General features: G+C 38.3%; 1 protein-coding gene across 6 annotated transcripts in view; it reads right to left on the bottom strand.

The window, feature by feature from the left end:
* The window catches only part of GRM1 (glutamate metabotropic receptor 1), a 408,193-nt gene extending 385,238 nt beyond the window's left edge, over positions 1 to 22,955 (bottom strand). Inside the window, exons 1-2 of one of the 6 annotated variants that reach the window (XM_059400900.1) lie at positions 22,772 to 22,955; positions 20,327 to 21,355 (exon numbers count right to left, since the gene is read on the bottom strand). In XM_059400900.1, the coding sequence (XP_059256883.1) occupies positions 20,327 to 21,026 (700 nt within the window). In that variant the 5' untranslated portion in view covers positions 21,027 to 21,355; positions 22,772 to 22,955. Of the gene's footprint in view, positions 1 to 20,326; positions 21,356 to 21,977; positions 22,181 to 22,736 lie in introns of those variants that run through there. The other 5 variants (XM_059400899.1, XM_059400898.1, XM_059400896.1 and 2 more) reach the window with 5 other exon arrangements.
* Positions 22,956 to 23,343: the final 388 nt, after the last annotated feature.

Genomic DNA, 23,343 nt, shown 5'->3' with positions numbered 1-23,343 from the left:
AATATTCTAGTGTTTTGGACATTGGGCCAGCTGGAGGCTAAATTAATGAAATGCTATGAGACCTGGGACTCCTCACTTATTCCTGGGAACTGTACACTTCTGGAGAGAATATTAAAACAATATGAACTTATAATACTAGAAATACATGTTTTTCCAATCTCAGTTGGGTCCTCTAATAATTTGTCCTGTTTGTATTTGAACTGCTCCCTTACCTTCTCCTTCCCCCTCAATAAATAGTTGAGAAAACCAGGGCAACCAAACATTATTTCTTTTCTCCTCTTTCCCAGACTTAACTCTATCACCACCCAGAAGAAAACCTTTTCCTATTCAGTGTGACCCAGCCATGATTTCTTGTCTCCTCAGCAACTCTGCTTCTTCAATTATCCTTCAATTTCCTTTTCTATCATTCTCTTACATCATCTCTTAAAACTACTTAAGTCTTTCTCATCCTGGGAAATATTTTTACTTAGAAGTGTATCTCTGTCCTCTCTCACGTTCCCTTCTCAGTCTCAAGGAACCATGCTATATACCTGCAGCCACCACTGCCTCCTGGCCTCTGCCCTTCCAGTGGGTTTAGAAATGAAGAGATCCTTGGATGAGTCATGGGAATAAAAGGTACAGTGCAGAGAATAGAGTCAACAGTATTGTAATACTATTGTGTGGTAACAGATGATAGTTCCACTTGTGGTGAGCATAGCATAACATATAGAGATGGTGAATTTCTATGTGGTACACCCGAAACTAATATAACATTGTGTTTCAACTATACTCAAATAAATTAAAAGAAAAAGTAAGAGGTGAACCTGAAAAAACTTTTTGTCCCAGGAAATAAGGGAGTTCTCAGAGAATGATAGTACACATCAAAAGCCAGCTTGACAATTTAGTACTAAAAAAAAAGACAATAAATAATAATAGATGAAAATGCACTGAATAAAACAGGAATACATAATTTCATACTCACATAAATAAATTAATGAATAAATCCAAAGCTTGATGGTTAAAAGGATACTTACAGAGTTTCAAAGCAACTTCCTGTGTTATATTCATTAATTACAAAGAAGAGAGGAGTAACTTCACAGCAGAGAAGCCTGAGAGATACACTACTAATCTAGTGATCAAAATTAACATCATCAGTAGTGGAACAAATTTATATCATATATCTTTTAGCAGTGCAGTGACAGGAATGCAGCATGACTTCTGGAATATTCCTAGCAAAGATGTGTAACTTAAACCTAATCATGAGGAAACATCAGTGAACCAAAATTGAGGGGCATTTTATAAAATAATTGGATTTGATGTCTGCAAAACTGTCAAGATCATGAAATCAAGGAAAGACTGAGAAACTACTCCAAATTGAAAGAGATTGGGAGACAAAACTAATTCTGTACCAGATCCTACTGCTACAAAAGACTTTATTGGGACACTAAGTAAAACTCAAATGGGGTCTGAGAGTTAAATGGTAGTAATGTGTCACTGATAATCTCCTGGTTCTAATGGTTGTATTTTGGTTAAGTACAAGAGTACCCCTTTTTGTAGAAAATACACATTTAAGTATTCAGAATTAAAAGAGAGACAGAGAGAGAGATTCTTGGGGAGGCAGAAGTTAGGAGGAAGTGGAGGCTAGTGGTACAGAGCACTGTTTCTATAACTCTCCCTTCTCTCTGTGATATTTGTCAATGTTCTCTTCCTGAAAATCTCTCCTTCCTTGGCTGCCATGATGTCCAGTTCTTTCCTGGTTCTTCCTCTTTCTCTTTCTAGTTTTCTAGTTTCTCCATCCTTTTTCTGGATCCTCTTTCTCATTTTCGCCTTCCTAGTTCTGCCCTCAGCTTGTCCCTCTTTTGCCTCTATACCATCTGCCTCGTAATCTTATCCACTCTTTTGGTTTTAACCACAGCTTTTGCTAACAAATCACAAGTCTACCTCCCTCTCCAGATCTTTGTCTATGGGATCTCTCAACTTTATGGTCCCATCGGTACCTCAAATTCACCTACTGTAAAATTCACGTTCCCCCAATCTGTATTTCCTCTTTTCTCTCTACTGAGTTGTACAAAATGGAAACCTGGGATTTATTATTGACTTCCCTTTCTCCTTGACCCTCATAGCCTATCAGTCATTAAATCCGAATCTATTAATCTGCTGTCAAATCCCTTCTCCTTTCCATGCCCATTGACATTTCCTTTAGTAAAGCTCTTATCACCTTTTGAAAAAATTGATTAATTAAATTGGGTTTTTCTCCACCACTTTCCCAACTGTCAGTGGCCTACCAAATTGTGTCCCAATTTCTAATATGATTTGTTGTCTTAATCTGTCCTCTCCAAAATTTTCAGTGTACACTTTCCAAAATATAAATCTGATTGTGTTTCCTCTCTGTTTAAAATCCTTCACTGTTTCACCAAGTTTACAAAATAGAATCTAAATTTCTTGGCATGGCAATCCTGCTCCTTCATGACATAGGCCTTTCTTCCCTTTTCATCTTGATCTATCCCCAATCCTCTTCCCTGAACATATATTCTCAAATTAGTGATATGTTTAAGTTCCCTGAGCCTACTTTGTTGTCCATATCAATAGTTTTTTTAAAAAAAGATTTTATTTGTTCATTTGACAGAGAAAGGCACAGAGAGAGAGGGAACAGAAGCAGAGAGAGTAGAAGAGGGAGAAGCAGGCTTCCCGATGAGCAGAGAGCCTGATGCAGGGCTCAATCCCAGGACCCTGGGATCACGACCTGAGCCGAATGCAGACACTTAACAACTGAGCCACCCAGGTGCACCAACATCAATACTTTTACTCATATTCACTCTCCCATATCTTCCTATTCCTCTAATAGAGGAATTTCAACGTTACCTTCTTTGAGAATCTTCTATGAGGTTACTCTCACTTCTTTCCCTCACCCAGAAAAAGGTAGTGACATTTTTCTCCGTTACTTCTCTATTCACATCTACTCCTATGGTTGCATTTATCAAACCAAATGGTAACCACCACATGATGAAATTCTTGATAGAGGAATTATAGTTTAACTCCAGCCATCAGTGACTACAACAGAGCGAGACCCAGAGAAAGTTCTCACTAAACATCTGTTTAATTATGACAGTCACCTGAACACATTTTTCTCTTTACCCACAGAGTAATACCTGTCAACCAAAAAGTGAAAATAATACAGTATATTTTTTTACCCAGGAAAAAGGGATATTGTTTGTTTCCCTGTTTCAATATTCTCATACTACCTTTTAATTTTATTGTAAACAGTTTCTCCTCTTCAACATACTGTCAGCAATTTGTTTATTGATATTTTTGTTCAGCCCTTTATAACATATAAATTGTAAATGTGTCAGAGCATCGCAGAGAACAGAGGGAACTGTCTCCAAGGATCGAGCAATAGCTATAGAATAATCTATCAAACTGTAACAGAAAGCCCTCATCTATGGCCACATGCTATGGATATAATTGTTAAGAAGAAAGAACACAGGAAGCTGAATGTGCTTCTCAAAGTCAGCAAATCAGCAAGATATACCACTACTCTTTATTTGCACATCTTCACTCTAGAACACTATTATAATTACTTCACATTACTTTACATCACTTAAACTAAGGTTGGAATAACCTGACAGCAACAATAATATCTTACATTTATCTAGCTCTATCTCATCTGCACAATAAACTTAAGGGATTATTTTTGTACATTTTATCCTGACGGCATTTCTAAGCATGGTTAATTCCATGAACCCACTAGGCCCATCCTATTCCTAATCCCTGGAGTCCAGATCTAGGCAAACTTTCCAAATCTTCTCATCCTTATACACTATACATAACCCCTGACCACTTGCTATAGAGAGCCATCTGAGTAAGTGTGATCTCTCACTCTTGACCACGGCCCTCACAGGGATGGAATTCTTCCATTAAAAAGGGTGCTCCTTTCTTGTCTTTATTTTTCTGCATGAAAGGGGATGGAAAAAATGACAAGCCTCAACTAGAGTTTCATATGGAATAGACACTTAAGTTGGAAGTTCATTTTCTCTAAGAAAGGAGTTTTATTACTAGATGGTAACAAGCACAAATATGGAGGTAGAGTTTCATAGATCCAGGGGAGAAAGCAGATCAAGTAAGAAAATGGCTTTATCTAAGCTTTCCAGAGAAATGTGAAGAGCAGATGAGTTGAGAGCAAGAGAAGCTGAAAAGAAGGGGCTTCTACTGTACAGAGGCATTCTGATGTTTAAGAGTTCAGAGATAGAAGAGTTCTTGGTGATGTCAAGTGTAGGTGGGTTGCTGAAGTGAAGGGAAAGGACACAGAGTTGATGTCACGGAAAAAAGAGGTAGGTATCAATGGGTCACACACACAATAATTAGAATAAGTTCTAATTATTAGAATTAATCATAAGTATGGAAAGAGTCAGTATTGAAAGGGGGACAATCAACAGTAAGAATGAGTTTTCAGGGGCACCTGGGTGGTTCAGTGGGTTAAAACCTCTGCCTTTGGCTCAGGTCATGATCCCAGGGTCCTAGGATTGAGCCCCATACCAGGCTCTCTACTCAGCGGGGAGCCTGCTTCCCCCCCTTTCTCTCTCTCTGCCTTCCTCTCTGTCTTCTTGTGATCTCTGTCTGTCAAATAAATAAATAAATAAAATCTACAAAAAAAAAAATGAGTTTTCAGTGACAGAATAGTCTCCCAGAAGTTGCTAAATGATAGCACTCATGTTGGGAAGAATGTAGTTTGGCCAAATGATATAAACCTCACAGGAGAGAAGAATGCATGAAGATGGATCATGGGATTCAAAAACAATCGATCAATCAAACAATAGAATCTTGTTTTAAAAAAGTATCTAATAGAGCAAGATGGCAGAACAGTAGGAGACCGAGATACCATCAGGTCCCAGGAGTTCAGCTAGATAGTTATCAAACCATTCTGAACACCTATAAACTCAATAGGAGACAGAAGAGAAGAAGAGCATCAACTCTAGGAACAGAAAATCAACCACTTTCCAGAAGGTAGAACGTGCAGAAAAGTGAATCCAAAGTGACAGGAAGATAGATCTCAGGGGCAGGTGCCAGCTCCCAGCAAGTGAGAGAGCACTGGAGCACAAAATCAGAACATTTAGAAGTCTGCTCCACCAAGAAACATCATTTCTGAAGCTAAGTGAGTAGTGGAACCCTTGTGGGGACAATGTGGTCTCAGGACCCACAGGGATACAAAAAGACCAGGGATGTCTGCATGTGGGAGAGCTCCCAGGTATCAGAGCAGGGAAGCTGGCTACAGAGATGGAGCCAAGCAGTAGGCTCTCAGCTCAGGATTACCTTAAAATGTGATCCAAGGCACAGTTGGACCACTGCTGTTTGAGCACAGACACCAAAGTGGCAGATCCGAGGAGACACCCCCTTCTTCCTCCTCCAGGAGGAGTGGCATGAGAGCATGCTGCAGGAGTCTGCTGGGTTTGGAGACTGCAAACGAGGCCCTGGGCCAGAGACAGAAATGCTCCATCACAAGCTAGGTGAGCTTGGAGTTCAGCCGGAGACTAGGGAAATGGAAGGGATAGACTGTATTTCTCTGATGGTACATTGAAGAGTGGGGCCCTGAGCTCTCAGCTCCCATGGTGCCAGAGATTGGGAGGCCACCATTTTCATTCCCACCCTCCAAAGCTGTATGGAAAGTGTTCAGGGAACAAAAGCTATGGAGAGCGAACCCAAGCAGGTTACTTAGCCCGGCCCCTGGGAAGGGCAATGCAATTCCACTGCAGGCAAAGAAATTTGAGAATCATTGCAATTGGCCCCTCCCCCAGAAGATCAGCAAGAACATCCAGCCAAGACCAAGCTCACCAATCAGTGAGAACTGCAGAACTCCAGAGCTAGGGGAAAGCAACACAGAGAATTCATGGCTTTTTCCCATAACCCTTTAGTCTTTCAAAGTTCAATTTTTTTATTTTTATTTTTTTCTTATTCTATTTTTTTTATTTTTCCTCTTTCCTATTTTAACATTTTTAACTATTTTATCTTATCAGTACCTTTTTAAAAATATTTTTAAATTTTCATTGTTATATTTCATCCCTTCCTTGTATTTAACCTTATTTCTTGTATATATATAGTGGTTTTTTTCTTTAAAATTTTGGATACAATTTCTTCTAATATATCAAAATATACCCTAAATCTAGCACATAGCCTTGTTCTAGTCTCCAGCCTGATTATATTCTTTCCTCTTTTTTTCTTTTTTCAACCAACTTCTTATCTTATCAATTCCTTTTTTAGGATTTTTTTTTAATTTTCATCTTTACACTCATATTCCATCCTTTCATCGTGTTTACCTTATTTTTAAATATATATAAATTTTTCTTTAAAATTTTGGGAGGTAGTTTCTTCTAACAGATCAAAATACATCCAAAATCGAGTGTGTGGCTCTGTTCTATTTGCCAGTCCTATACACACACACACACACACACACATACATATACATACACAAACACACACACATACATATATATTTCTTCCCCCCACCTTTTCTTTCTCCCCCTGGGTTCTGGTTTCTTCTGATTTGGTTAGTATATGTTTTTCTGGGGTCTTTGCTACTCTCTTAGTATTTTCTTCTTTCATTCACCTATTCTTACCTGGATAAAATGACAAGGCAGAAAAAAATCACTGCAAAAAAAAGAACAGGAAGAAGTACAGATGCCTAGGGACCTAATCAATATGGACGTTAGTAATACGTCAGAACTAGAGTTCAGATTGATGATTCTCAAGTGCTAGCTGGGCTCAAAAAAGCACGGAAGATTTTAGAGAATCCCTTTCTGGAGTAAAAAAAAGAACTAAAACCTAACCAAGTTGAAATCAAAAAAGCTATTAATGAGGTACAATAAAAAATGGAGGCTCTTACTGCTAGGATAAATGAGGCAGAAGAGAGAATTAGTGATATAGAAGGCCAAAGGATAAAGAATAAAGAAGCTGAGTAAACGAGAGAGAGAGACAACTACTGGACCACAAGGGGAGAATTCAAGAGATAAGTGATACAATAAGACAAAACAATATTAGAATAATTGGGATCCCAGATGAAGAAAGAGAGAGAGGGACAGAAGGTATATTGGAGCAAATTATAGCAGAGAATGTTCCCAATTTGGTGAAGGGAACAAGCATCAAAATCCAGGAGGCACAGAGAACCCCTCTCAAAATCAATAAAAATAGGTCCACACCCCGTCATCTAATAGCAAAACTTACAAGTCTTACTGACAAAGAGAAAATCCTGAAAGCAGCTCAGGCAAGAGGTCTGTAACATACAATGTTAGAAATATTAGAATGGCAACAGACCTAACCACAGAGACCTGGCAGGCCAGAAAGAACTAGCATGATATATTCACAGCACTGAATGAGAAAAATATGCAGCCAAGAATACTTTGTCCAGCTAGTCTGTCATTGAAAATAGAAGGAGAGATAAAAAGCTTCCAGGACAAAAACAATTAAAAGAATTTGCCAACACCATACCAGGCCCACAGGAAATATTGAAAGGAATCCTCTAATCAAAGAGAAAGCCTAAAAGGAACAGACCAAAAAGGAAGAGACAATATAAAGTAACAGTAATCTTACAGGCAATACAATGGTACTAAATTCATATCTTTCAATAGTTACCCTGATTGTAAATGGGCTAAATGCCCCCAATCAAAAGACACAAGGTTTCAGAGTGGATAAAAAAACAGACCCATCAATATGCTGTCTACAAGAAACTCATTTTAGACCCAAAGACACTTCCAGATTTAAAATGAGGAGGTGGAAAACAATTTACTATGCTAATGGACATCAGAAGAAAGCTGCGGTGGCAATCCTTATATCAGATCAATTAGATTTTAAGCCAAAGACTATAATAAGAGATGAGGAAGGACACTATATCATACTTAAAGGGTCTGTGCAACAAGAAGATCTAACAATTTTAAATATCTATGTCTCTAACATGGGAACAGCCAACTATATAAACCAATTAATGACAAAAATCAAAGAAACACATTGAAAAAATACAGTAATAGTAGGGGACTTGAACACCCTCCTGACTTGAATGGACAGATCATCTAGGCAAAAGATGAACAAGGAAATAAAGGCTTTAAATGACACACTGGACCAGATGGATGTCACAGATATATTTAGAACATTCCATCCCAAAATAACAGAATAACATTCTTCTCCAGTGCTCATGGAACATTCTCCAGAATAGATCATATTCTGGGTCACAAATCAGGTCTCAACCAGCACCAAGAGATTGGGATCATTCCCTACATATTTTCAGACCACAGCGCTCTGAAACTAGAACTCAATACAAAGAGGAAAGTTGGAAAGAACTCAAATATATGGAGGTTAAAGAGCGCCGTACTAAGGAATGAATGGGTCAACCAGGATATTAAAGAAGAATCTTTTAAAATTCATGAAAATGAAAACAAAATCTTTGGGACACAGCAAAGGCAGTCCTGAGAGGAAAGTATATAGCAATACAAGCCTTTCTCAAGAAACAAGAAAAGTCTCAAGTATACAATCTAACCCTACACCTAAAGGAGCTAGAGAAAGAACAGCAAAGAGAGCCTAAACCCAGAAGAAGAGAAATGATAAAGATCAGAGCAGAAATCAATGAAATAGAAACCAAAAGAACAGTGGAACAAATCAATGAAACTAGGAGCTGCTTCCTTGAAAGAATTAATAAAATTTGTAAATCCCTGGCCAGACTTATGAAAAAGAAAGGAGAAAGGACCCACATTAATAAAATCATGAATGAAAGAGGAGAGATCACAACCAACACCAAAGAAGTACAAACAATTATAAGAACATATTATGAGCAACTATACACCAGCAAATTTGACAATATAGAAGAAATGGATGCATTCCTAGAGACATATAAACTACCACAACTGAACCAGGAAGAAATAGAAAACCTGAACAGACCCATGACCCGTAAGGACATTGAAGCAGCCACCAAAAATTTCCCAAAAAACAAGAGCTCAGGGCCAGATTGCTTCCCAGGGGAATTCTACCAAACATTTAAAAAGAATTAATACCTATTTTCCTGAAACTGTTCCAAAAAATAGAAATGGAAGGAAAACTTTCAAACTCATTTTATGAGGCCAGTATTACCTTGATCCCATAGCAAAACTATGGAAAGACCCCATCAAACAGGAGAATTATAGACTAATATCCTTGATGAACATGGTGCAAAAATTCTCACCAAAATACTAGCCAACAGGATCCAACAGTACATTAAAAGGATTATTCACCACGACCAAGTGGGATTTATTGCTGGGCTACGAGGTTGGTTCAACATCCACAAATGCATTAATAAAAGAAAGAACAAGAACCATATGATACTCTAAGTAGATGCTGAAAAAAGCATTTGACAAAATACACATCCTTTCTTGATCAAAAGTCTTCACAGTGTAGGCATAGAGGGTGCATACCTCAATATCATCAAAGCCATCAATGAAAAACCCACATCAAATATCATTCTCAATGGGGAAAACCTGAAAGCTTTTCTGCTAAGATCAGGAACACGGTGGGGATGTCCACTATCACCACTGCTATTCAACATAGTACTAGAAGTCCTAGCCTCAGCAATCAGACAAAAAGAAAAAGAAATTAAAGGCATACAAATCAGCAAAGAAGAAGTCATACTATCACTCTTTGCAGATGATATGATACTTTATGTGGAAAACCCAAAAGACTCCATTCCAAATCTGCTAGAACTTGTACAGGAATTAAGTAAAGTGTCAGGATATAAATCAAGGCACAGAAATCAGTTGCATTTCTATACATCGACAGCAAGACAAAAGAAAGAGAAATTAAAGAGTCAATCCCATTTACAATTGCACCCAAAAGCATAAGATACCTAGGAATAAACCTAACCAAAGAGGCAAAGAATCTGTACTCAGAAAACTAAAGTACTCATGAAAGAAATTGAGGAAGACAAAAAGAAAGGGGGAAAATGTTCCATGCTCATGGATTAGAAGAACAAATATTGTGAAAATGTGCATGCTACCTAAAGCAATCTACACATTTGACACAATCTCTATCAAAATACCATCTATTTTTTTCAAAGAAATGGAACAAATAATCCTAAAATTTGTATGGAAACAGAAAAGACCCCAAATAGCAAAAGGAATGTTGAAAAAGAAAATCAAAGTTGGTGGCATCACAATTCCAGACTTCAAGCTCTATACAAAGCTTTAATCATCAAGACAGTATGGAACTGCCACAAAAACAGACACAGAGATCAATGGAACAGAATTGAGAGCCCAGAAATAGACCCTCAACTCTGTGGTCAAGTAATCTTCAAAAAAGCAGGAAAGAATGTGCAATGGAATAAAGATAGTCTCTTCAAAAAATGGTGTTGGGAAAATTGGACAGCCACATGCAGAAGAATGAAACTGGACCACTTCCTTATACCACACACAAAAATAGACTCAAATGGATGAAAGACCTAAATGTGAGACAGGAATCCATCAAAATCCTTGAGGAGAACACATACAGCAACCTTTTAACCTCAGCTGCAGCAACTTCTTCTTAGAAACATCTCCAAAGGAAAGGGAAGCAAGGGCAAAAATGAACTATTGGGACTTCATCTAGAGCAAAAGCTTCTGCACAGCAAAGGAAACATTCAACAAAACCAAAAGACAACTGACAGAATGGGAGAAGATATTCACAAATGACATATCAGATAAAAGGCTACTAGTATCCAAAATCTACAAGGAACTTATCAAACTCAACACCCAAAGTACAAATAATCCAATCAAGAAGCCGGCAGAAGACATGAACAGACATTTCGGCAAAGAAGACATCCAAATGGCCAATAGACACATGAAAAAGTACTCAACATCAATTGGCATCAGGAATATGCAAATCAAAATCACACCAGTCAGAATGGCTAAAATTAAGAAGTCAGGGAACTACAGAAGTTGGAGAGGATGCGGAGAAAGGGGACCCTCCTACACTGTTGGTGGGAATGCAAATTGGTGCAGCCACTCTGGAAAACAGCATGGAGGTTCCTCAAAAAGTTGAAAACAGAGCTACCCTACAATCCAGCAATCACACTACTGCATATTTACCCTGAAGATACAAATGTAGTGATCCAAAGGGGTATGTGCACCCAAATGTTTATAGCAGCGAGGTCCACAATAGCCAAACTATGGAAAGAACCTAAATGTCCATCAACAGATGAATGGATAAAGAAGATGTAGGATACATATGCAATGGAATACTATGCAGCCATCAAAAGAAACAAAATCTTGCCATTTGCAACAATGTGGATGGAACTAGAGGGATTATGCTGAGCAAAATAAGTCAATCAGAGAAAGACCATTATCATATGATCACCCTAATATGAGGAATTTCAAAGGCAGGGCGGGGGGATCGTGGAGGGTAGGAAGGGAAAAAATGAAACAAGATAGGACCGGGAGGGAGACAAACCATAAAAGACTTTTAATCTCAGGAAACAAAGTGAGGGTTGCTGGAGAGTGGGGGCGTAGTTATAAGATAACTGGGTTATGGACATTGGGGAGGGTATGTGCTATGGTGAGTGCTATGAAATGTGTATGCCTGATGATTCACAGTCCTCTACCCCTGGAGCAAATAATACATTATATGTTAATTAAAAAAATTTTTTTAAGTAACACAAAGTTGAATTAGTTCTGGCTTTGTTTCTCACAAATATTACGGTCTTGGGTAAGTCATGTTATTTTCCAGGACCTTTGTTTTCTCAAGAAAGAAAGATGCTTAAAATCTATAGCACATGGTACACTTTTAACCGTGAATTTAATTTTTGTCTTATTTAGCAGGTTTTGAATCAAAAATGTATATCTGATTAACTGATTTTACATATTTGCTCAATATTCATCAGGTAAGAAGAGCTAATGTCTTAAGAATCTGTTTCTTTCATGGCATATTAACAAAAGCACTGCAAGTTAGTTGTATAGACCATCTACTTGTTCTCTGAAACAGTATTATGAGGTAAGTAATACAGCAGTGATTATCATTCGTATTTTACAAATAAAATGAAATGAACATAAATGACATAAAACATAAAATGAAATGTTTCCGATAGTCTTCTGTGCATTTATTTTTTTTTTCCAAATGATTAACTTTTTAAGCCCCTGAGTCTATAACTACCTACACATGTATGTCTCTTCTGACAAACTATGGAACCCTTGATAATAATAATAATAGGAATGGCAATAATAATAGTTATAATCGCTTCAATTTATGTATTCTTAGTACCAACACCAGTGTCTGACATATAATAGACTCAATGTGTTTGCCAATGCATAAACTGTCATGTCTTCATTAGAATGCAAAAATAAGTTTACTTAGTAACCAAAGAATTTCTCCCCAAAATCATTTCGTATTCCAGTTGCCAATTCAGGGTTTTATCAGAATCATTTAGATAATCACCTTGAATTTTCAATTTCTTATCCATGAAGTGACCAAAATAGATAATTCTAAAATTGATAAATGAGAATTTCTACCTAAACCAATAAATTCTCTTCATAAAAACATTAACACTATACTTGATACCACAATACCACAAGTCTAAGAAAGCAAAACTTCCCATGAGATTGAAGGATGTTAAAATTATAATTTTTCCTGTAAATTCAGATTTTTTTAAGTATTTTTATTAACATATAATGTATTATTTGCCCAGGGGTACAGGTCTGTGAATCGTCAGGCTTACACACTTCACAGCACTCACCATATCATATACCGTCCCCAATGTCCATAACCCAACCACCTTCTCCATACCTCCCTTCCCCCAGCACCCCTCAGTTTGTTTTGTGAGATTAAGAGTCTCTTAGATTTGTCTCCCTCCCGATCCCATCTTGTTTCATTTTTTCCTTCCCTACCCCAAACCCCCATTCTGCCTCATATCAGGGAGATCATGTGATAACTGTCTTTCCCCGATTGACTTATTTCATTCAGCATGATACCCTTTAGTTCCATTCACATTGTTGCAAATAGCAAGATTTCATTTCCTTTGATGTTTGCATAGTATTCCATTGTGTAAATTCAGATCTTAAATGTTATAAGGACATTCATAGAGAGCAGCTAGACATGAAAAATAAATAGAATAAATAAATAAATAAATAAATAATGAATGAATGAATGAATGAATAAAAAATAAATAAAATTTGAACACATAAATTACATAAATATTTCTATATTAAAACTTCAATGATAGCTCTTTGATGGATAAGACAACCATATCATTTTCATTTTATATCTCAGCCTGATTCTGGTTTTCAACCAAAGCTTCTCTGAAAATCTTCTACTGAGATGTTGTTTCCAACCTAATATCAGAATGCATGACCTATGAGTTGTTTTTTCAGGGGTTGTATGTGCTTACTCAAGTATCCTATCCTGCATTGTGGTTTTTCAGCCCTCTCTGGTCTTACTATGGAGCATGTTGAAAATACAGCTTCTGACAAATTTTTTCATGATGATAACACTCTAGCCACTGCCTGGAAAGTTATTTAAAAATCCATAAAACGGTCACTATATATTAACACCGTAGAGCACTACAGAGAAAAATTTTACTGCCTGAAGAGGAATGGCAACTGCCAAGCCACATGATAGAAACATAAAATAGGGGTTGCCATCACCTTCTACCCTCTGCAGCTCAGGTACTTGAAAAATTTGTTTCAAAGCTAATGAAGTCATAGGGTGATTGATGGCATGGCAGAAGAATCAAGAAGAGTTCAATTTTTCTCAAAATAATGAAGATGTCTTTCTTTTATCTTTGTATTTCACCTTAATCCTTTGCACATAGTAGCTGTTTACTAACTACTGATTAAAAAACTCACAAAATGGCCTAATGAGTCTAGTTAATATAGGAAAAAAATAGCATATATAGAAACTCAAAAGTATGGCAATCTGGGGCCATTTTCAGTAGGAATAAGTGGCTTTATGTTTTTCAACAGGCTTCAAGATTACCACTGTATCTTAGCACATGTAACAATTGGTAATCATAATGACTACTTTGTATATTTAAGGAAAGTGTCTATTAAACCTAGCACACTTTAAAAAATATCAGAAAACTGTATAGTATAGTTTGCAAAGATCACCTTGTAAAATGTTTAAAATGTATAGTATAGGATACTAGACATATGGAGATGATCACTTCATAATGTATGAAAACATCAAATAACTATGTTGCATACCTGAAACTAACATAATATTTTATTTCAACTATAATTCAATTTTTAAAATGTAAAAAGTTGGAGTTTAAAGAAACCAACCTCAAGTACCCAGGTAAGTCAGCTGGAGAATCAAGGCTCTGGATGTAAAAGGTTTTATTTGGATGTGAACTTTTTTTTTTTTTAAATAACAAATACAAACCTTATAACCATCCCTGGCTTTTCTTTTGCACACACACCCAAGTTTGCTAGTAATGTATGTGACCTTAGCCAAAGTGCACATTGAATTAAATATACTAAATCTTAGCCCATGCTGTTAAACCTAAAGAATCATGGTTTTGCAACATGGTCATGTCATGCCTGTAAATTACATTAAAATTCTCCTGGTCCTCCAGAATTGCAAAACTAAAGATAGTTCAGACTCTTCTTTGTCCCTGACAAAGGATTACCTTTTATTGTTCCCAAATTTTCAACAGCCTAATACACAGAATTCCACAATATTCAGGGGTACCTGGGTGACTTGGTCCTTTGGCATCTGCCTTCGGCTTGGGTCATGGTCCCAGGGTCCTGGGATAGAGCCTGCATCAATCTCCTTTCTCTGTGGGGAGTCTGCTTCTCCCTCCCCACGCCCCATGCTTGTATTCCCTCTCTCACTGTCTCTTTCCTGTCAAATAAATAAATTAAATATTTACAAAAAAAAAGAATTCTACAATAACTAACATTTTCATGGTTAGTTTACCCATTTCCTTTAGTAGATCTCCCCTATATATTTCAGTAAAATTCACTTAATATCTTTGAATCACATCAAACTCTACTTGGGCATATCTTTCTTGAAACCAAAACTCTTTGGCATATGCTTCAAGATTCTCCACTTTTTGTCCTTCATATCATAAACAGTCACAGAGTCACAGAATATAAGAATCCACATTTGAGTTGCTATTTTCATTCTCAGTTCTTGGACCATACTCTCCACTCCAATGAAGCTAACCCACCTACTTTACCCCTTATTCTTACTACTGCTTCTAACTTTTACAAATGTCATATTAAAAAAAAAAAACCCACATATTAATCAATATTATTTTCTCTGGATTTTTTCTAGCTAATTAAACTTACCAATATATTCTTTCAATGTTCCCTAAACATATATAAATTCATGTTTCTAAATATCTATACTTATCTTTTGTTTATTTTACATGTGTTCCAACTGTACCACCTTCATAGTGTAAAGTACTTAGTAACTGCGACCAAGTCTTCAAATCTGTAATATGCACTTTTTGGTATAGTAATTCTTCAATTAGAGTTGAATATATAATGGCTTTTCATTTAAAATTACTTATATTGGGTGGGGCCTGGATGGCTCAGTGGGCTAAAGCCTCTGCCTCTGCCTTCGGCTCAGGTCATAATCCCAGGGTCCTCGGATGGAGCTCCGCATCCGGCTCTCTGCTCGGTGGGGAGCCTGCTTCCTTTCCTCTCTCTCTGCTTGCCTCTCTGTCTACTTGTGATCTCTGTCAAATAATAAACAAAATCTTTGAAAAAAATTACTTATACTGATTTATTTATCTATAAACTGGTAGAGTATATAGTGGAAAAACATACTGTCAAGAAAATTTATAAAGGCCAAGTGACCACCAGAGTTAGCCAGGAAGTAGTTTGCTGGTGATGGACAATACGACCCTCTCTTACTTAGTTTCAATTATATAATTGAATCTGGAGGACACAAACCTGGTCCTAAAGTGATGCAGAGATGAATTAAATAATCAAATCCCAGAACTTATTGACAAGGCAGATTTAAGCTAATAATTTTACATTTAAAAAGAAATTAAAATGTCCTACTCTCAGGGAAAAAAAATATCAATATTAATGATTGTCCAAGCATCAAGAGAAAGCGATATGGCCCAGCAGCAGTAAATATGTTTTAAAAGACTTCTGGATAATAACTTTTCTAAGGTCTGCTTGAGTTATCTGTGATGATGAAGGAATTAAAAACTAGAATAAATAAGTAAGAGAACTGGTGTGGTATAACATAAAGAAGAGAGGATTTATTGATGACAAATATCACATGGAAGAGGAATTTAAATTGTTTTGGATGACTCCCAGTGGTTGATGGAGAATTAGTGGAAATTTCAGGGAATCAGGTCATTATATAGAAAGCTAATAGGTGAAATTTTGCTTCTCACTTTAAATCCTAAATTCTCCCACTCTGGTGAGAAATCCTAACCACAAATAAGAAACTCAGAGCATATAGAAACTAGTATTTGATAAAGATAGTGGTGTTTTAATCCTCTTTGACTGGTTGACCTAAATAACCTTTGAAGATACTTTCATTTCATATTTTGTGATAAGATAGAGCAATTTATTAAGGTAACTTATTGTGAAATAGGTTGGAATCAAGATAAGAAAGATCTAAAGAAAGTTGCTGGTGTATAGGTAGAAAATATGATATTTAGTAGAAATAAAATTCTTATATCTACCTTCATTAGCTAAAGTGATAGTTCACTGACTTTGAAGGGTTTTCCTCTGATGTCATTAGACTTTTAAAGTAAATTTTATATCAAAAAGAAAAAGGCTTCTAAAAAGCAAAAGATGAGATTTTGAAAAGAATCCCCCAACAAGACCAATTTCATATAAAATGTAAGCAAGCATTAAAAAAAGGTGCACCACAATGAAAATGTAACTGCAAACAAAAAAAAATAGTGAAGGGCACTCTATAGGACCATAATTAAGCCCTTTGTCATAACAATATTCATCTGACACTATAGGACAAAATACTGATAGAGAATGGCTTAAAACAAATGAAAATGTATCCAATAAAAAAAAAATTTTTGAAGCTACAAACTCAAGGAATATTCTTTATTGGACTTGTTCAATGTTTTTAATGTAGTCAACTAGAATTATTTTAAAGTACTGCTTTCTATAACTTTTTGAAATGATACATTTGATTCTTGATGGGGAATCTGCATTTCATCACAAGGATGAAATACAGTGTCCCTGCCCAAGATAGTCTTCACAGAAGTAGGCTATTTTTGTATTTTATGCTTAGCATATTTAAAGACACATACTCCAGGTGAATAGCTTCCTCCAAAATGCACTCAATTTCTGTTTGTGAATAAGTCTCTATTGCTTCAGCGTCCATTCTTCAACAGATTCTACCTCAATATTCTCCTCAAGAACCAATCCTTGAAATTTCCTGGAGCGCCTACTGCAGGTAACTACATATACACCAATTCTGTTTTATGTCCGGTAAACTGACTGTTGTTATGGCCCAAAGGATAAGTGTGGCACAGATGATGTGGTAGAAGATTGAAAAGCTTGCAAAAGAATATAACAACTGAATTCTAGCTAGTTTAAACAAACAAACAAACAGAAAATATCTCCAAGCTTAACTTCAAAATAAAATAAAATAATAAAGAGATATAAAAACAAATAATTCAAATAATAGGATGCCCCAACCATGATTGTAAAGTCCATCAAAATCAACCATGAAAATGAAGACATGTTAGCCTCATCACTTAGTACCTTTGATGGTAACTGTACTAGCCTAACTTCTAATTTAAAAAAATATATAAGATAAATTAACTAGAGAAGGCTAATTTCAAAAGGAGAGGTGAAGGTCACTGGAGTTTCCAGAATTTCTAAGTTCCAAATTGCTAATATCCAAACTGGCCTCCTTCCTGAGTAGTGCCCAGATGGCAGAGACAACACTGATATGTGGTCTTAGCTGCTTTTTGACAAGGAACTGTCACCAGTAGGTGACCCCATCAGTCTGAAGGCAGGAAAATTACTAAATGATGCAAGTAAATGCCTGCAGGCCAGTACATCATGAGTCCCTGAGAAACAGGAGGGCAGAACCTCAGGAAAAATGAATTTTCAGCTGGAACTTAAGCAAAAGAGATTGTTATCTTTCTTTGCAGATAAAGGAAAATAAAATCAATTTAGTTCCCACAGACATTATGTCTAATAAGAAAAGAAACAAATTCTCCTTTAGAAGATAGAAGATTGTACAAAATAGGCAAGGTGAATGACATAAACTCTTGGTAATAGATACAAAAGTTAGCTCTGATGCTGTTCTAGGAACACATTGTAGTCTGGGATCAACTACTATAATAGTATCGAGACATAATCTCTGCCACACACATCATTCAGAACATAGAAAGAAAACAGAGTAATCTGAACTAATATAAGGATGAAATTATAATACGAGCCCTTCCTGAACAAAATTGGCAAAATAGTCCAATTAATTTTCCAAAAACATAATTCTATTTGTCAGAAAGCAACCCACTATTAGCAATTATTTTTAGCAAAGTGATACAACTGGAAAACAAATTGAAGATTGTCTTTTCTCTATTCTTCTCTTCCCCAAAATTAAATGGTATTATATTAAAATATGGGAAAAAACTAGTGTATAAAAGTGATGAAGTACTACTGCTTGAAGAAGGAATTTATACTTCTTATCTCTATAAACCATGACCTAGCTCAACGGAGGGAGAATAATTTAATATTTAAGTAAGTCACATGTCATCTCTATTTTGCCATTTCCTTTAAGAGAGATCTAATGCTGGTAATTAACACATCTTTAATTTGTGCTTTCAAGTTGTTCCTTCTAAACACTAGAGGAAACTATGTTAAACATTAAAATACAGGAAATTAACATTAGACATTAATGTGTGAGAGATTAACGTTTGAAATTAAAATTATGTCTTGAAAATGTTGTATGAGATTTTGTTGAAAAAGAGGTATGCAATTCTCTATTAAAAATCAAGATTCAGAAAAGTGAGTCAGTTGTTAGAAGTCACAATATTGCAGCAGAAAGTTTTTTTCCCCAAAAGCATTCTCCAAAATTATAATGTATAACTCTACATTACTTTTGTTTTGTCTTGAAAACTCTGATCCCTTTATAAATTAAAGCACTGGTATTCATTAACAATCACCATATAACCAATTCAGTAAGAATCCTTCTTAATTTCTAAAATAAGATTCACACCAGTAACTGAATATTGTAAAACTCTTAAAGGAATATGAAGTCATGCCTTTCTTTCCTGGTCTTCCTTTTAGTAATTTGATATGAAGAAATATGAATGCAGCAATATCCTCAAGATTCTCTTCCATATGCCAGCATATATACGTGAATTGTCCTAGGCATTAATGTTTAATCAGTTTCTTTATAAACATAGTCAGTGAGTTAAGAATAGAAGACTCCAAGTCTCATTTTATCCCCAAATCTGTACAGGCTAAGAGGAGGAGAATAAAGGAAATCTTTATGAGAAATACTTTGAGAATTCATGTAAGTGAGAGTCTATAAAAATCAAAGTTTTAACCTCAAGTAAGTCTATTTCATTTTAAAAGGCCATTTTAATAGCTTCTATCCTTTTATTAGTAATTGATCTAACTAAATTCTAATGAGCAAAGTCATTGTGTAAGAAGAAAAAAATTAGAAACCAAAACTCAAACCGAAGAAGTCACCAGTACTATCTCTCAAAAACAAGAACATTCATGGGAGAACTGAGGGCATCTGGACAATTTTAACAAATGTAATAGAAAGAAAATAAATAAATGATTTAAATTATTTACTTCTCCATTGTATCTAAGACACTCCAGAATTTGAAGTAAGTTTCTGATTTACTGAGGGAGACAGATGACTGCATTAATCCAACATTCACAGGTAAACTTTGGACATGAAAGGAGCGACACACTAAGACAAAGAAGAACCTTCAGCTATTCAAGATAAGATCAAGCTTTCAAGCCCAATTTAGGGGACAACAAGTTTTTTGTTTTGTTTTGGGTTTGGGTATTTGTTTGTTTTCTTAACTGCTCATATTCGATTAGTCTACTAAGCTTGGAAAATCATAGCCAGTCACTTAAGGGTAGTATACCACCTTGGGCAAACAAGCCTTTCAAACACAAACTTAGAATGTGAGGACAAACATCTAAGTCCAAAAACTACTGTTGGAAACTGTTCATGGAGAGTTTGTATCTGATAGGCTCCTACTATCCCCAGAACACCATGGGACACACAGTTTTCCTACACTATAATTACAGAATGAGGATAAAAGGCAATGCCTTGGTGGGCGTGTATGACAAGGGTAAAATCTGTTCCCCACAGTGCTGTTAAAAAACAGGGACAATACTATGATCACGATCGCACATCATGCAATGTTCTCGCTTTCTCTGTACCTTTCTTTCCCAGGTACAATGCCTACCTTCTGTGTGGACTGCAGAGACATAGGTCCAATTGTAACGTTTGACTATATCAAGCATTGCCCTTGCTTGCAAAGTGTCAGAAGGGACAACCCTCAGGAAGTATTTGTACAAAGTTTTGTCACTCAGGTCGATGCTCGTGGCAGAATACGCAATCTGGGGGATGTCGAAGAGCTGGAGCAGGTTTTGCACTTGAATGGCTACGGAGCTGGAGCCTGGCCCGATCACCCCCGCAATAGGCTTTTTAGTCCTGCCTAAGGGGAGGGACTGGCCATCAGGCAGGCACCGGTTGAGCCCATCCTTTTCATCTCGAATGGAAATCAAAGAGTCCCTGATGAACTCAATGCTCTGCTCCAAAGCCACGGAAGAGTGCCAGCAGGAGTCCCGGATCTCACTGCCTAGAGTGATATTGGGCAGGAGGACCGGGTCCGCGTTAATCTTATCCAGTGTATGGAACATGGCCTCCACTCTCTGGATGCCATACTGCTCCCTGATCTCTCCACATTTCCTCTCGGGCACCTTCTCCGCCGGCGGCTGGTGGTGGACTGAAAAGAGGGCTCCGATGATGACATCTCCGTCCATTCTGGCCACCGAGCGCTGAGACGAAGCTCCCGCCAGCAACACTTTCCTGCTGGGTCCCCTGGGGAAAAGGGACATCTCCAAAAAGATCGCTGGGAAAAAAACTAAGAGGAGCCGGATCATTGTGCTGAGGACGCGGTCCACAGCCGGCCAGCCGCTTTCCCACGCTCGTCCTGCCAGCCGGTTCTGCGGGCTCCCAACGTAGACAGATGCCCGACGCCTGCCTCCCCCAGCTCGGTCCTTCTTGCCAACACCGCTGGTCCAACACTTTCGCCGCCGCCGCCGGCGCCCCCGCCTCCTTCCCCTCCTCCTCCTCCTCCTGGTCCTCCAGGACCACCTCCTTGTCCTGGAGGCGTTTCTAGGGGAATTCGAGCTCCCTTCTTCACCGGCGCATCAAAGTAAACTGCTCAAGAGTACAATGGACGTCGCGGTGGCAAGCCCTAGGCTAGAAGCTGCGGACAAAAAAGGAAGAAAATCAAAGCTCCGTTATCACAGGACCTGTTTCAAAACTCCGGGTCAGTGATGTTAATAGTTGTCCGGTCCATTTCATTCCAGCACCTCATGATATCGGCTGGACGCAGGCAGCTATGGCCAAGGCAGAAGGTGGTGCGTCCTGTCCGCAGTGCCCTCATCGGTCCCTGGAGGCCCAAAGCCCCACCGACCCTCTTCCTCCTTCAGCTTCAAGCCTTTTCCAGGTCGCCAAATACCATTACACTTACAGACTTGACGGGGAAGGGAATAAAGGAGAGGCGGAGCTAAATCTTTTAACCCAAAAGAACTTTCCGGATTGGGAAAGATCAACTTTTCCCAGAAGAAATCTGGAAACTCATTATCAAGGTGGAATGATTACTTCATGATGAACGCAAAAAAGGAATGTACTTTTACTTTAACTTCGAGGGGTTGAAGAGACCTCAACATACAACCCGAGTAGTAAATATGATTTGTCAGGTTGAGGAAAACCATATTAGTTACTAAGGCAACGCCTGGTAAAGTCTCGGCATGTCGGAGTTTAGTATGTCTCCCACACCCCCACACCCCCCCCAACCCCACACACACCCAAGAAGTCAGGCTTACTGTAGGTGTTCAGGGAGAAAGGGTGCAGGTAAGGTAACTTGTCTCCCGAGATGGAGGATGGAGGGAGGGGGTGGAGGGGGCCCCTGCACTCGCCTAAATCGGGACCTTTGGCTTTGCACATTTCTACAAAGGGAAGGAAGGGGAGATTCTGAAGAGCTCTTGCAGCCGTAGCTCAAGCTCCGCCGCCTTCAGAACCCTGGACAGTGCTCAGACCTGCTGCAGAGACATTCCCCCGCAGCGCCTGGAGGGGACGCCTTGACCAGCGAGTTGCAATTCTTTGATCCCCTCCCAACCCCCGACTTCGCTCTTTCAACCCTCCTCCCAGCGTTCTTTACACACACACACACACACACCTCCCCTGGACTCCCCCTCATCCCACCCCCGCCATTCTCACTCTCTTCTTGGAGCCAGTGTTTCGGCAGGTATATTCAAACCCGTCCGCTTCGGGGGCAGAGGCGCCAAATCTCAGCCGCCTGTGGGGCTGAAGTTGGCTCCCTCTCGTTCCTCCCCAGCTCCCTTTCTCAAGGTGAGAGTCGGAGGAGAAAGGAGCTAGGGGAACGGGCGGGGAGCAAGAGCACAGGAGGTGAGCCAGGCAAAAGGAGGAAGACAACCCAGGCATCCACGGGTCCCGACGCTTCACAGGGATGCTGGACTAAAAGAAATAAGCGGAGATGCCCCTAGGACCAGGAGGAAATCCCATAGATTGAGACTGTGTCTGCCACTATGGGTGGGGTTCACCGCCCGGAGGTGTCTGCTCACCTGGGTCTGCTTGGAGAATTGGACTTGAGACGTACCTGAGTCCGGGTAGACAGCGCTATGGTCCTCGGGCCAGAACACCGCTCGGGCCACGCTCGGTTCGCAGACGACTCAGCTCTAATCCAGACGGTGCAAGGATGCGATCTGGGCTGTACACTAGTGCCCTCTTTCTTCAGCACTATTTTACCGCAAGGAAAAAAGAGGGAGGGGGAGGGGGGAAAAAAACAGGTCACCCAAGGCTTGTCTATTATCTCATGCATAAAAATCAGTCGTTTGATGGAGAAAGGAGGGGGGAAAGCTTAGGGAGAAGTGAGAAGTATTAAGTTTTCTACTACCAGAGGGTCCTTAAGGAAACTGCCAGATATATGAATAGTCAGATCAATAGCAAAAGGAGTAGGGAATCTCTCAGGCTGCTTTAGGTGAATATTCTTTGTATATATTTCAAGGAGAAATACATTTTCTCTCCCTGGAAGTAAAGCCTATACTGAGGGAAACAGAGTTAATGCATGTGTAGACATCTAGAGAAAGTCTATTAGTAGGTTTCAGGGGAAAAGATGAATAGGGTGGGAGTGGGGAAAGGAGGGATATGCATATCATGAATCAAGGTAAG

This window comes from Mustela nigripes, chromosome 5, assembly GCF_022355385.1.
Source record: "Mustela nigripes isolate SB6536 chromosome 5, MUSNIG.SB6536, whole genome shotgun sequence".
NCBI lineage: Eukaryota > Metazoa > Chordata > Mammalia > Carnivora > Mustelidae > Mustela > Mustela nigripes.
Note: the sequence above shows the minus strand (reverse complement) of the source record. Positions and strands in the feature narration are given on the sequence as shown.